Below are 12,746 nucleotides of genomic sequence, written 5' to 3'. Positions count from 1 at the left end.
AGAGAGATCTTGCTCCTGTCACAGCGAGAGGGGAGGCCAACAGCTTGCTCGCTCGATGTTACAGTCTGCAAAGTCTCTTATTTATGTTCCCCCTACTCAAGCATCAATAAATTCTCTCTCACTGTCCTGGTTTGCTGCAAGTATGCAGTGATATTTCTTTGTCTGAGAGTTATAAAAGGAACTGTGTAATAATTAATGAAGCCCTACAATTTTCAAGTCAAGTCAAATCAAATTGTTTTTATCATCATTTCAACCATAACTGCTGGTACAGTACACAGTAAAAACGAAACAACGTTCCTCCAGGACCATGGTGCTACATTAAACAACACAAAACTATACTAGACTACGTGAAACAACACAAAATTACATTAGACTTCAGACCTACATGGGTCTACATAAAGTGTACAAAACAGTGCAAGACAGTACAATAATTAATAAACAAGACAATGGGCACAGTAGATGTAAATGTAAATTGTAAATGTAAACAAAGTTAACAATGTTTTAGCAGGAATTGAGGAATTTTGCCCTATTTCATAATAGTTCATATTAGTTATAATAGTTATGCAGAGGTATGTTTCTCAGAAACTCTAGTAACTGGAAATTACAGGTCTCCAATGACTGTAGTTGTAACAATTGTTTCATGTATAACATATGCATCTTGCCAACGCAGTCAAACAATTGCAATTGCATTCCTTTGTGTTGGGAATGAGTTCAACCACTGGAAGGTACCACAGATAGCATTCTGACAGCTGCATCGCTGTCTGGTACGGAGGGGCTACTGCACAGGATCGAAAGAAGCTGCAGAGGGTTTTTTAGTCAGCTCCATCTTGGACACTAGCCTACAAAGTACCCAGGACGTCTTCATGGAATGGTGTCTCAGAAAGGCAGCGTCCATTATTAAGGACCTCCAGCGCCCTTTTCTCACTGTTACCATCAGGTAGGAGGTACAGAAGCCTGAAGACACACTCTCAGGGATTCAGGAACAGCTTCTTTCCCTCTGCCATCTGATTCCTAAATGGACATTGAACCCATAAACACTACCTCATTTTTTAAAATATATATTATTTCTGTTCTTTGCATGATTTTAAAGCTATACGTATACTGTATTTGATTGATTTATTTATTATTATTTTCTTCTTCTTCTATATCATTTGTTATAAACCCCGTAACTGGGTCACTTACCAGCAAAGATGGAGACTTCCGTTGAAGTCTGGTGATACTATTTTTAACAGTATTTATTAGTAAAAATACACAAAAATAATATCAATGCAAATATACAGATAATATACATAGTCAATACTAAATCTAAAAGTGCGGTTATAATAATAATCAATAAGAAATAAGCTCTATCGTTGTCTAGAGGATAATGTATTGTCCGATGGAAATATAAAGTTCATTCAGTTCATGCAGGCTGCAGCTGTTGGGGACTGCTGTGTTGCAATGGTTGGAGAGAGAGAGAGAGAGAGATTTGGAGAAAAACTTGCCGGCTTTCCTTTATGATTTCGATCCATCAGGAGTCTCGTTGTTGTGGCCGTTCACTTGTGGCCTCTCCTTTAGCTAAACCGTTTTTCCGTGGTGAGCTCGCCACCCCAGGCAAAGGGAGGACGCACACGAGTCCACATCGGCTTTCGCTATTAAACGCTGTCATGGGATTTCTAGCGTTTCTCCTGGTGTGTCTGAAGAGGTGTTCCCCAGACCCCTCTTTTATCCTTACTCACGGGGTCTCAGATGTCAATCAGGTTGGGATGATGCAATCCCTCAACCAGACCACTCTGGTTGTCCCCTGAGGGGCTTCAATGAATAGTACAGTACTCAATACACAATTCCGTCTCCAAGAGACAATGGCCGTTATCAGTGGTTCCGTTCTGCTGAGGCCAGAACACATTCCAAACCTTGTGTATTCTGCCTGTCCCTCTCTCTCATTTCCTGGGTCCCAGACCTGAATTAATAGCGATCTTGCGATTCTCAAAAAGGAGGGGGTGACTTTGTACCCTTCGGCCCCTCAGAGTTGCTTCACATTCATAACACCCCCTTCCTTCTAGGATTTTTGTCACAGGTAAAAATTAATTAATATAGAGTCTTACAGGATTTCAGAATCTAACACAATACAAAAGAGTTTTTTTTCACTACAGAGTAATACAGTTATACATTCAATTCAGCATCTAAACAGTTAGCGATTACATTGTCACTTCCTTTAATATCTTAACATCTTGTACCTTAATAAATTCTTGTAGCATCAGACTCCAATTTAATAACCACCTATTTTTATTCCTTTTCTTCAGCAAACAAAAACTAAAGAGTTGTGATCTTAGCTTACGTGTATATCACAAAAGTTCATGCAAATACTAATCTTTATTTTACTTTCAAACTTAACAGTCAATCTTCCATGGGGTTGTCTTTATTCGTTACATGCTTTGTTGAAATCCCTTAAAACTGGATCCTGTTAATTAAAGTGGCATCCCGTCAACCCTCGCCCCTTTTCCAGTTAACTCCCATGTGGTTAGCTTGCGTACCAGTGTGGAATAGGCTTTTGCATGGTCCTCTCTTAGGAGTTATTTTATCAACAATGTTTTCCAAACATAGCCCATTGGCTGAATTTCCACACAATTCTTTATTTTTAAGCAAGTCATTAGTTTTATCTTCAGGACCCTTCATTCTATTAGTTCTCAGTTTAAGATCTGCAAGCGATCCCTCTTTGTCCAAACAACATTTCAAATTCTGTCTCTTCACAGCACACTCTTGAATAACATTAGCGGGTGGGGCACCTTTACATTCCAACTCAACCTGTAATTGATTCGCAGGCACCATGTTACCAAGCCATTGTCCCTTCAGCCAGGTTACTGCTTCTGACACCAATCCAGACTTTAAATTTTCTTCATTCAATTTAGGAACTACACTTTTCCCTTTTCCTTCAATAATAATATTCACCTCACCACCTTTTATCTCCTCACTAACTTTTAACACACCTTCCAACACAAACAACTGGGAATTCTCACTTCCCACTAGTACCAAGGTTAACCCTTTCTTCACTGAACCAAGTCCATCTGACCCACAAGGACAGCATTCTTTTTCAACTGAATCAAATACCTCAGACTTTTCCTGAGTTCCATTACTAGGTTCAGTACCACGTGCATCCACATCTTGAACACACTCAAACGGGACATCTGCCTCTTCCAGGCTTTCAATACCTGTCCCTTTTTCAAATTCTAATTTCCCCTGATCCTCCCAGTTACTCTCTGGGCAACTCCCTTCCAGAGTAAACTCAACCCTGCAGGCTGAAACAACCTCACCTGCCAACTCAGCAGACTTCTTCAAGGTAATGGCATCCTTTTCATCTAGGACTGCCCTCATTTCATTATCGGGAACACCTTTAGAATTTTCAACTTCTTCAAACAGTTCTGCCGAACCAGACAGATCATTCATGTCCAACCCTGGACCTTCTAACAGCCTTATCTGTTTCTCATTTTTACTCCGTGCCTCTATAAATTTCCTCCTGGCTAAGGGCAGGTCTACCTCCTCTCCCTTACTCTCTTTCACCTCCCTACTCTCCATTTTACCACCCTCTAACCCCTCTTGGTACAGGGTCGGTAAAAATGTCTCAGCCAAATCGATATTGGCCTCTTTCTCAGCTGCCTTTCTCGACATGCTGTGAGTTATCGCGCATGCGGGAGAGATCTTGGAATCTAGGGGCGGGTCCTCAACACTTACAGGCTGACTCGTCAGCTCCATGGCTGACCAAATTTCACCACCAGCTAAATCGTTACCCAGAAGGATGCCTACGTCAGTTCTCGGGAATTCTGATCGCACCCCTATTTCAATTGGTCCAGATACCAGCTCACAATTTATAATGATCCTATGCAAAGGCACAGCTTCTGTTCCTTTTCCTATGCTACCTCTTCAGTCTCGGGACCAAAATCTAATACCGTACTGCGGATCAATGACAGCTCAGCTCCAGTATCTCTCCAGATCTGCACTGGAACTGGTGTGTCTCCCTCTCTCACAGACACGCTTCCTTCTGAAATAAATATCTCAGGCCCCTCTTGTATTCTGTCCACCTGGGGCTTTCTTGTCGACTTACTGATCACCACAATACATCCTGTAGGAACTGCTGCTTTCCCTTTCCCTGTCTCCTTCCTCAGAGCAAGGCACTTAGATGCAATATGACCCACCTTTCCACAATTAAAACAGATCAAGCCAGGACCTCTCCTGCCGTCGTGCCTTTCCTCCTCCTTATTTTTACCACTAGCTCCCGGCTGGATCTCTGCCTCAGCCAGCGGGCTTTCTTTACCGTTCCCACGGTCTTTCTGGTAACTCTTATTCAAGGAAAACTTTGTCTTGTGGGTTAGGGCATATTCATCTGCGAACCTAGCAAATTTGGATATGGACATATTCGGCTTCTCATTCAAATACATCCGGATATCATCCGAAACACAACCTTTAAATTCCTCAATCAGAATTAACTCCCTGAAATGCCAAAAATCCTCTTCCACCATTTCTACTGCACACCAACGACCCAAGAGCACACCCTTCTCATAGGCAAACTCTGCATACGTCTGATTCCACCCTTTCTTTAAATTTCTGAACTTTTGCCTATAGGCCTCAGGTACCAATTCATAGGTCCGAAGAATGGCCTCTTTTACTTTCTCATAATTCTCAGACTCCTCCTCCTCCATGGACAACGCCGCATATGCCCATTGTGCCTTCCCTTTTAACACACTTTGTAACAACGCCACCCACTGATCTCTGGGCCACTTCTGACTCACTGCCACCTTTTCAAAATGCAAGAAATAACTATCAACATCCGTCTCCTTGAACGGAGGTACTAACCCAAACTCCCTACTAATATTAAATCTCTCCTCTCGGTCTGACCCTTGAGCTCTTCGCTCTTGCCTGAACTTCTCCATGTCCAGCTCATGTTGCCTCTGTTTCTCCTCATATTCCCTCTCCTTTTCGGCTCTCTCCTTCTCTTTTTTGGCCCTTTCCTTCTCTTTTTCAGCTGCTTCCAGCTGTTTTAACTTAAAATCATGCTCAGCCTTAAATTTTCCAACTCTAACTGAGCCGTCCCACTAGCTGGTACCTTTTCAGGGATATTTTCCAATACCTCAGCCGAAAACACATTCTTCACAATATAATACTGAGTTATGGCCCTCCGCACCTTCCGCTTTTTCATTGACAACCTCACTTCTGTGAGGTTTAGTCTTTTCGCAATATTTATCAAGTCTGACTTTGTGGCAGCCTCTAGCGCCTCCAGAGTTGGGTTTTCTATAAATTCGTCTACGTCCATCTTTGCTGGTTTCCTGTCTGGTTACCCGGGCAACCAGATCCAAGTTTGGACTTAAAAGCCCAATTTACTGGCCCTCCAATTTGGTATCAAATCTCGAGACGAGGCCCCACGTTGTTACGAACCCCATAACTGGGTCACTTACCAGCAAAGATGGAGATGTCCATTGAAGTCTGATTGTACTATTTTTAACAGTATTTATTAGTAAAAATACACAAAAATAATAATGCATATATATAGATAATATACGTCGTCAATACTAAATCTAAAAGTGTGGGTATAGTAATAATAAGAAATAAGCTCTATCGTTGTCTAGGCGATAATGTATTGTCCGATGGAAATATAAAGTTCACTCAGTTCATGCAGGCTGCAGCCATTGGGGACCGCTGTGTTGCAATCGTTGGCGAGAGAGAGAGATTTGGAGAAAAACTTGCCAGCTTTCCTTTTATGAGTTTGATCCGTCAGTGTCTCGTTGGTGTGGCCGTTCAAGTGTGACCTCTCCTTTAGCTAAACCGTTCTTCCGTGATGAGCTCACCACCCTGGCAAAGGAAGACACACACGTGCTCTCACCAATTTTCGCTATTAAACGCTGTCATGGGATTTCCAGCGTTTCTCCTGGTGCGTCTAAAGGGGTTGTTCCCCAGACCACTCTTTTATACTTACTCACGGGGTCTCAGATGTCAATCAGATTGGGATGATGCAATCCCTCAACCAGACCACTCTGGTTGTCCCCTGAGGGGTTTCGATGAATAGTACAGTACTCAATACACAATTCCATCTCCAAGAGACAATGGCCGTTATCAGTGGTTCCGTTCCACTGAGGCCAGGACACATTCCAAACCTTGTGTAGTCTGCCTGTCTCTCTCTCATTTCCTGGGTCCCAGACCTGAATTAATAGCGATCTTGCAATTCTCAAAAAGGAGGGGGCGACTTTGTACCCTTCGGCCCCTCAGAGTTGCTTCACATTCGTAACACATTGAACTGCTGCTGCTAAGTTAACAAATTTCACAATGCATGCTGGGATAATAAACCTGATTCTGATCCTGAAAACCACTTCTCCTCCCTCCCACTGCGTCGGTCACTGTTGACTTCCCTGGTCAACTTCTGGCACGAGTTCAAGGGTAGTCAATTTCATCACACCTTCAGAGTTCAGCACTTTTGTCTAAGCTTAGATCAAGGCTCTGGATCAAACTGTTCTTACCAGGAGCCAAAATAGTGAGCAGTTAACTGCATTGTGACAGCAACTTCAGCACGTCATGAAACCCATTCTCCTCTTCATAGACTCTTGTATGTACTTCTCGCTGCTTCAATAAAGCTACCAGCATAACCGAAGACCTCTCCTACTCCAGACATTCTCCATTCTCCACCCTCCCATTGGGCAGAAACTACAAAAGCCTGAATTCATGTGCCACCTGGCTCAAGACCAGGTTCTATCCTGCTGTCTTGAATGGCTCCCTGGTGCAACATAATGGATTCTTGACATCACAGGCTCATGATGTGGAGAGGATGTTTCCTATGGTGACGGCATTCATCTAGGACCAAAGGACACAGCCTCAGAATAGAGGGGCGTCCTTTTAGAATGGAATTGAGGAGGAATTTCTTTAGCCAGAATGGTGAATCTGTGGAATTCAGAGTCAGAATCAGGTTTAATATCACTGGCATGCAGGCATATATCGTGAAGTTTGTTAACTCTGTGACAGCATAGGAAAAAGTCTGAATTACAGTATAGATATAAAATAGGGGAAGAAGCTGCAGGCAGCTGTGGAGGCCAGGCCTTCAGATATACGTAAAGCAGGGGCTGGTAGATTCTTGATTAGTCAGGGCATGAATGGGTACGGGGAGAAGGCAGAAGAAGGACCAGCCAAGATGAAATGGTGGAGCAGACTCGATGGCCAAATGGCCTGATTCTGCTCCTATATCTTACGGTCTCATTAAGGCTTTGCATCTTATGGTCTGCCTACAGTGCTCTTTCTCTGTAATTGTAATACTATATTTTATATTCTTCCATTGTGCTACTTCAGTGTACTGATGTGATAAAATGATCTATTTGCATAGCATGAAAAATGAAGTTGTTCACCGTACCTTGTGACAATAACAAACAAATTGACCAACTTTACTACTCTGACTGAGACTGGGGTAGAACCTTCCCAAATTGGATTTTCTGTTACAAAGCACCGAGAAATTTTCTATATTTTCTAAGGTTACAATTGACAATTGTATTATGTCTGTAATTATATAAAACTTGACATAAAATAAATAAAATCTGAAATTTTAAATGTATACCCCATTTGCCAATGGTATGGAGGGGGCTGCCACTGCACAGGATCGAAATAAGCTGCAAGGAGTTTAAAAGTTTCAAATTACATTTATTATCAAAGAATATATAAATTATACAACCTTGAGATTTGTTTGCTTACAGGCAGCCACAAAGCAAGAAACCCGAAAAAACCCAATTAAGTTGTAAATTTAGTCAGCTCCATCATGGGCACTGGCCTCCGTAGTATTCAGAACATCTTCAAGGAGTCTGCTTCCAAAAGGTGGCATTCATCATTCAGGACCCCCATCACCTCTTCTCATCAGGACGGAGGTACAGGAGCCTGAAGGCACACACTCAACAATTCAGTCCTGATGCAGGGTCTCGGCCCAAATTGTTGACTGGACTCTTTTCCATTGATGCTGCCTGGCTTGCAGAGCTCCTTCAGCATTTTGTGCGTGCGTGCATGTGTTTGTGTATTTGTGCTGCTTAATACAGCAGCCGTTTGTCCATTTGTGTTGTGTTAGACAATCAAAGAGGACCACAAACCTGAGTTGAAATCAAGCCCAATACAGACTGAACAACCTCATTGATAATTATGGGATGCATTGTGGTAACTAAAGTAATGAGGAGTTGAACTGCTGAAATGAAGTGAGATGTTGGTCAGTCAAGTGGAATGATAATTTCTTTGTTATCTCAATTGTCATGTTTCTGACAATACTAAGACTTTAGCTCACTCTATGACAGCTCTCAGAGCCACCCTATCAATCTCATTCCACTACTTCCCTGTAACCTATTCTCTTAGACATGCTCATTAACAGACCTCTGATTTTTCCCTATTACAGTGGGAGTACAGTTGCCAATTAATATCCAGTACATCTTTGGGATCTGGAAAGTAACAAGAGTAGCTAGGGTAAGACTGTGTGGTCACAGGGAGAACATCTAAACTCCACACAGACAGCTGCAGAGAACTGGATTGAATCTGAGTCTTTGGAACCTTGAAGCAACAGTTCTGCCTTCAGTCTCAAAGTGGAATTGTTATATGTGGAATTATCAATGTTCAAATAACGAAGGGTCTGTGATTACCAATAAGCACTTGTCTTCCTAAGAGATAGATGAAGAAGGAATTGAGGGAACACTGTCATACAATTGTTCTCTGGAATAGGAAATGGATTCCCACAATGGATATTGAGTTAAGAAACAAACATAATTTGAAAATGAAAATGGCAAGGCTAAGATGGAAATCTTAGGACCAGAGGACACAGCCTCAGAATACAGGGGCGTCCTTTTAGAATGGAAAAGAGAAGTTATGACTGCAATATGTTAAATTTTTTGTTCCAGGCATACTATATGACCAAACTTGGTAGAAAATTGTAACATGCTTGTTTCAACATCAAAGCAACACCAATGCAGATTTATAAAAGGGAACAATAAAGCCTTTTCTCAGGGAATTGTCTGCATATGGTAATTATGTCATCTTTCTTTTCTCTTTGGAATTTCAGCTTCAGTAGCTGAATTGTTATCACACTGAGGAAACTCTTCTTGCTGCCAAAAAAATGGAATTATCCGCACATTTAAAACATGCTTAAGGATGATTAGTCAAGATGCTTTGTCCAATTTACGGGGTTTCTGATTTGATACTTTATTGCACCTAATATGTTAAGGTTATGTCCTTGTCTCTTTATTCATACTGCAGTTCTGTTACTCTCTCTCTAATCCAGCTCATATATTTGGGCACATTACTATAAAATCCCATGATGTCCTGTCCGCAGATGTCCGTTTTTCCAAAACTGATGATGCCGACCTATGGATGGGTCAAAGAACGGAGCATGTTAGTTCAGAGAAGGACATGCAATGCAACCAACACAAAGGGTAGCAGTGGCTTTTTAACTGAGTTCTTTTCTGTTCAGCACCAAATTTATGGTGGTTTTTCTTCCCCATTTTCCCTCAGCCTCCCAATGCCACCATATTCAAGAGAGCAGACCAATATCCTGCCTTGTATGGAGACAAAGCAGTCCTGAGTCCCAGTGCCAGGAGATGAGACATGGAATGTAGTTTAAGGTGAGTCTTCATTTTACCTCAGAGAGTAGGCTGATTCTATTAATCACAACCTTGAAATGATCCTGTGAACTAAATCTGTGAGAGCATAATTCTTCAATGCTATGGAATAACAAAGTTGAGAGAACAGATTTCTTTAACAGAAACTCCCAGAAAGGAATAGATATGTTCTCCTACTAACTATGAAATGTCCCCAACTGGATATGCTGGGTGTTAACAATGAATTGAAAAGAAAATTAGGCAAATATTTTATCAAAGCAACGTACAGTCAGCTCACCTGATTCAATGTTTTTTTCAGGTAAATACATCCAATAATTCAATTAAATCATTGTAAAAGGCAAAAGGAAGAATACAATTTGAATTTACATTAATTGACTGAATTAAAGATTTTAATTGAAAAATAAATTGAATGAATTACTAAATCAGGTGCAATTAGTGAATGAAGTGTATTGCTAATCATTCCTGAATATTTCATGCTTCAGAAACTGAGAGATCAAGTACCTGGATCCACCGATGATTTATCTCCATGACCAGCGGTCCACCTGAGTCTCCTATCAAAGCCATTGGGGAAATAGTCAGACATCACCAAGCAGTGGTTACTTCTAATTAAATCTCTCCACAAAGCTAGAGGGGTGTTTACACCCCAGCAGGTCCCAGAAGGAGGCCAGCACCTACCTTGGTCCTCGGAAAAGAAAAGGGCTCTTCTACCTGGTCCTTGCATCTTTGCTGAACATGGCTAAAAGCTCACCTTTTATGGTCAAAACTCATAGTGGGAGACTTTCTGAGGATAAGGGCTGGAAACATCGCCTCATTAGCATCAACTCTATTGCCAACAATGAGAGAACACAATATCCCAATGGAGATATTCTCAGAATTCCTGAGGCAATACAAAGATGAGTGACTGAGGGAGGTTGGAGATGGGGTATGAGAGAAATGATTAAATTAAAGACGGTACTTAAGGAGTCCATTTAGAATGTGCTGACACAGAAAGAACGTGCAAAGCAACTTGCAGGGCAACGTATAAACCAATTTGCAAAATCAGGATGAAACAATAGCTTGCTGATTAAAGAAGCGATACGGGTAATGGGAAGACATGCTTAACGGTTGAACAATAACGGTGTTAATGCGCTGAGGCTGATAAGTGGGCCAAAGGGTAATCACATTTGTAATTTTGTAATGAGATTAAGGAAGAATGTCTGCACCTCACATGGGTGCAACTCACAAAGTCGTAAACAAGTAGGGTATAAAAAACTGTGCAAAGTGTAATTCGGCACTCAATCTAGCAGGAGCTGGTTGGGTCCGACTCTGCAGACTCGAAAAATAAAGTTTACCGTTCTGCAAATTGCTGAGACTCAGTGTGTTTCTGACAACGTGGGGGCTCGTCCGGGATCCACACTCCGGCCGCGGTGGACACGAGGAAGGACATCGGAGACGGTGCACCCCGCCGAGTTTGGCGGTCCCTGACTCCTTGCTCGTCGCTCCGACGCGGCTTGAGCGAGTGATATCCGGACAGCGCAGAGCGGTAAACAGGGAGAAGGGGACAGTACCTGGTACTGGAAGTCCCCAGGACGCACCGGGTAAGTGCCTACTGTTGCAGTAGAAGGGTGCGGGAATAAGTAAGGACGGAGAAGACCGGGATCGCTACCCGGGGGTCCTCCTGATAAAAGTCCTTGGGACGCACCGGGTAAAGTGCCTACTGTTGCAGTAGAAGGGTGCGGGATTAAGTAAGAGCGGAATAAGATGGGAGGGGGTGGCTCTAAAAAGAAAGAGGAAACGGAAAGACCGGGACCATACCCGGGGGTTCCTCCTGATAGCCCCCTCGGTAGAATGTTTGAGAATTGGGGATGTGGAAGACTAAAAGGGAAACAAAAGAAAAAAATGATACAGTACTGTTTAATTTGGTCGAAACAGCCGATAGAAAAACCTGCGGTCTGGTGGCCGCGGCTTGGGTCTGAGGAGGATTGGGTACGACAAGCCTTAAACATTTACGTTAATTCAAAACCAAATGTAAAACCGGAAGAAATTGCTTATGCTTTTTGTTGGGCTCCCTGGCCAGGAGTAACAACAAGGAGTTTTAAATTGGGCATTAAAGGGGAGCGGAAGTGGGACCCACTCGATCATTTACACCCTCCCTATGTCCAGCCTTCTGCGCCCCTTGCGGGAGCAAAGGGAGGACGTGAAGAAAGTGAAAAAACAGAAGAAATAGACCCGGAGAGGGAAGAGAGGGATGTTAGGGAAAAAGCAAAGGCAAGGATCGAAACAAGGAGTGTGACAGGAGCAGATAAGAAAAAGAAAGACGAATTAAAAAAGGAAGAGGTACAGCTGTGTCCCCTTCGAGAGGTTCCAATGGGAGGAGAACGGGGAGGAACAGGATTTGTAAACGTCCCTCTGACAAGTACCGAAGTACGAGGATTTAAGAAAGATATGAAAACTTTATTAGAAGATCCAATGGGACTGGCAGAACAGTTGGATCAATTCTTAGGACCTAATGTTTACACTTGGGAAGAAATGCATGCGATTATGGGAACGCTATTTTCTGCACAAGAGAGGCAAATGATACGACAAGCTGCAATATCAATTTGGGGAAGGGAACAGCCGAATGAGTTACCGGGGGACCAGAAATTTCCAGTAAACGACCCACAGTGGGACAAACAAGCAGAAGAGAGAAGACGGCAATATCCCATTGCCATGGAAGGGAGGAGGGGATTACAACCTGTAATTGAGACATTAGTATCAGATGGACTCCTGGAAGAATGTATGTCACCCTTTAATACCTATACATTAATGAGCAAAATACCTCCTGAACATGAATGGTTCAGTGTGATAGATCTAAAAGATGCCTTTTGGAGTTGCCCGTTGGAGGAAGGTAGCCGAGATATGTTCGCATTTGAATGGGAAAATCTCTTCACTGGGCGGAAGAAGCAACTCCGGTGGACCGTCTTGCCCCAAGGGTTCACGGAGTCCCCAAACCTATTCGAACAGGTACTGGAGCAAGTATTGGCTGGATTCCATTGTACCGAAAAGAACCAACTATTACAGTATGTCGATGACCTACTACTATCGGGACCAGCAGAGGAGGTAGTGCGAGACGATACTATAAGACTCCTGAATTACCTAGGAGAAAAAGGATTGCGGGTGTCCAAGAAGAAACTA

The 12,746-nt window shown here is 42.6% G+C and overlaps 2 protein-coding genes across 5 annotated transcripts in view; one reads left to right on the top strand and one right to left on the bottom strand.

Moving 5' to 3' along the window:
* The window catches only part of lig3 (ligase III, DNA, ATP-dependent), a 112,572-nt gene that overhangs the window by 97,548 nt on the left and 2,278 nt on the right, over nucleotides 1-12,746 (top strand). The window contains exons 21-22 of one of the 2 annotated variants that reach the window (XM_059973070.1): nucleotides 9,487-9,596; nucleotides 10,076-10,222. In XM_059973070.1, the coding sequence (XP_059829053.1) occupies nucleotides 9,487-9,576 (90 nt within the window). In that variant the 3' untranslated portion in view covers nucleotides 9,577-9,596; nucleotides 10,076-10,222. Of the gene's footprint in view, nucleotides 1-9,486; nucleotides 9,597-10,075; nucleotides 10,223-12,746 lie in introns of those variants that run through there. The other variant, XM_059973069.1, reaches the window with a different exon arrangement.
* The window catches only part of LOC132395902 (complement factor B-like), an 81,410-nt gene continuing 76,290 nt past the window's right edge, over nucleotides 7,627-12,746 (bottom strand). For 2 of the 3 annotated variants that reach the window (XM_059973071.1, XM_059973072.1), the window contains exons 17-18: nucleotides 10,095-10,144; nucleotides 7,627-9,339 (exon numbers count right to left, since the gene is read on the bottom strand). In XM_059973071.1, coding sequence (XP_059829054.1) covers nucleotides 9,217-9,339; nucleotides 10,095-10,144 — 173 coding nt within the window. In that variant the 3' untranslated portion in view covers nucleotides 7,627-9,216. The remainder of the gene's footprint in view (nucleotides 9,340-10,094; nucleotides 10,145-12,746) is intronic. The other variant, XM_059973073.1, reaches the window with a different exon arrangement.

The sequence above is a fragment of the Hypanus sabinus genome, chromosome 6, assembly GCF_030144855.1.
Source record: "Hypanus sabinus isolate sHypSab1 chromosome 6, sHypSab1.hap1, whole genome shotgun sequence".
Lineage (NCBI taxonomy): Eukaryota > Metazoa > Chordata > Chondrichthyes > Myliobatiformes > Dasyatidae > Hypanus > Hypanus sabinus.
Note: the sequence above shows the minus strand (reverse complement) of the source record. Positions and strands in the feature narration are given on the sequence as shown.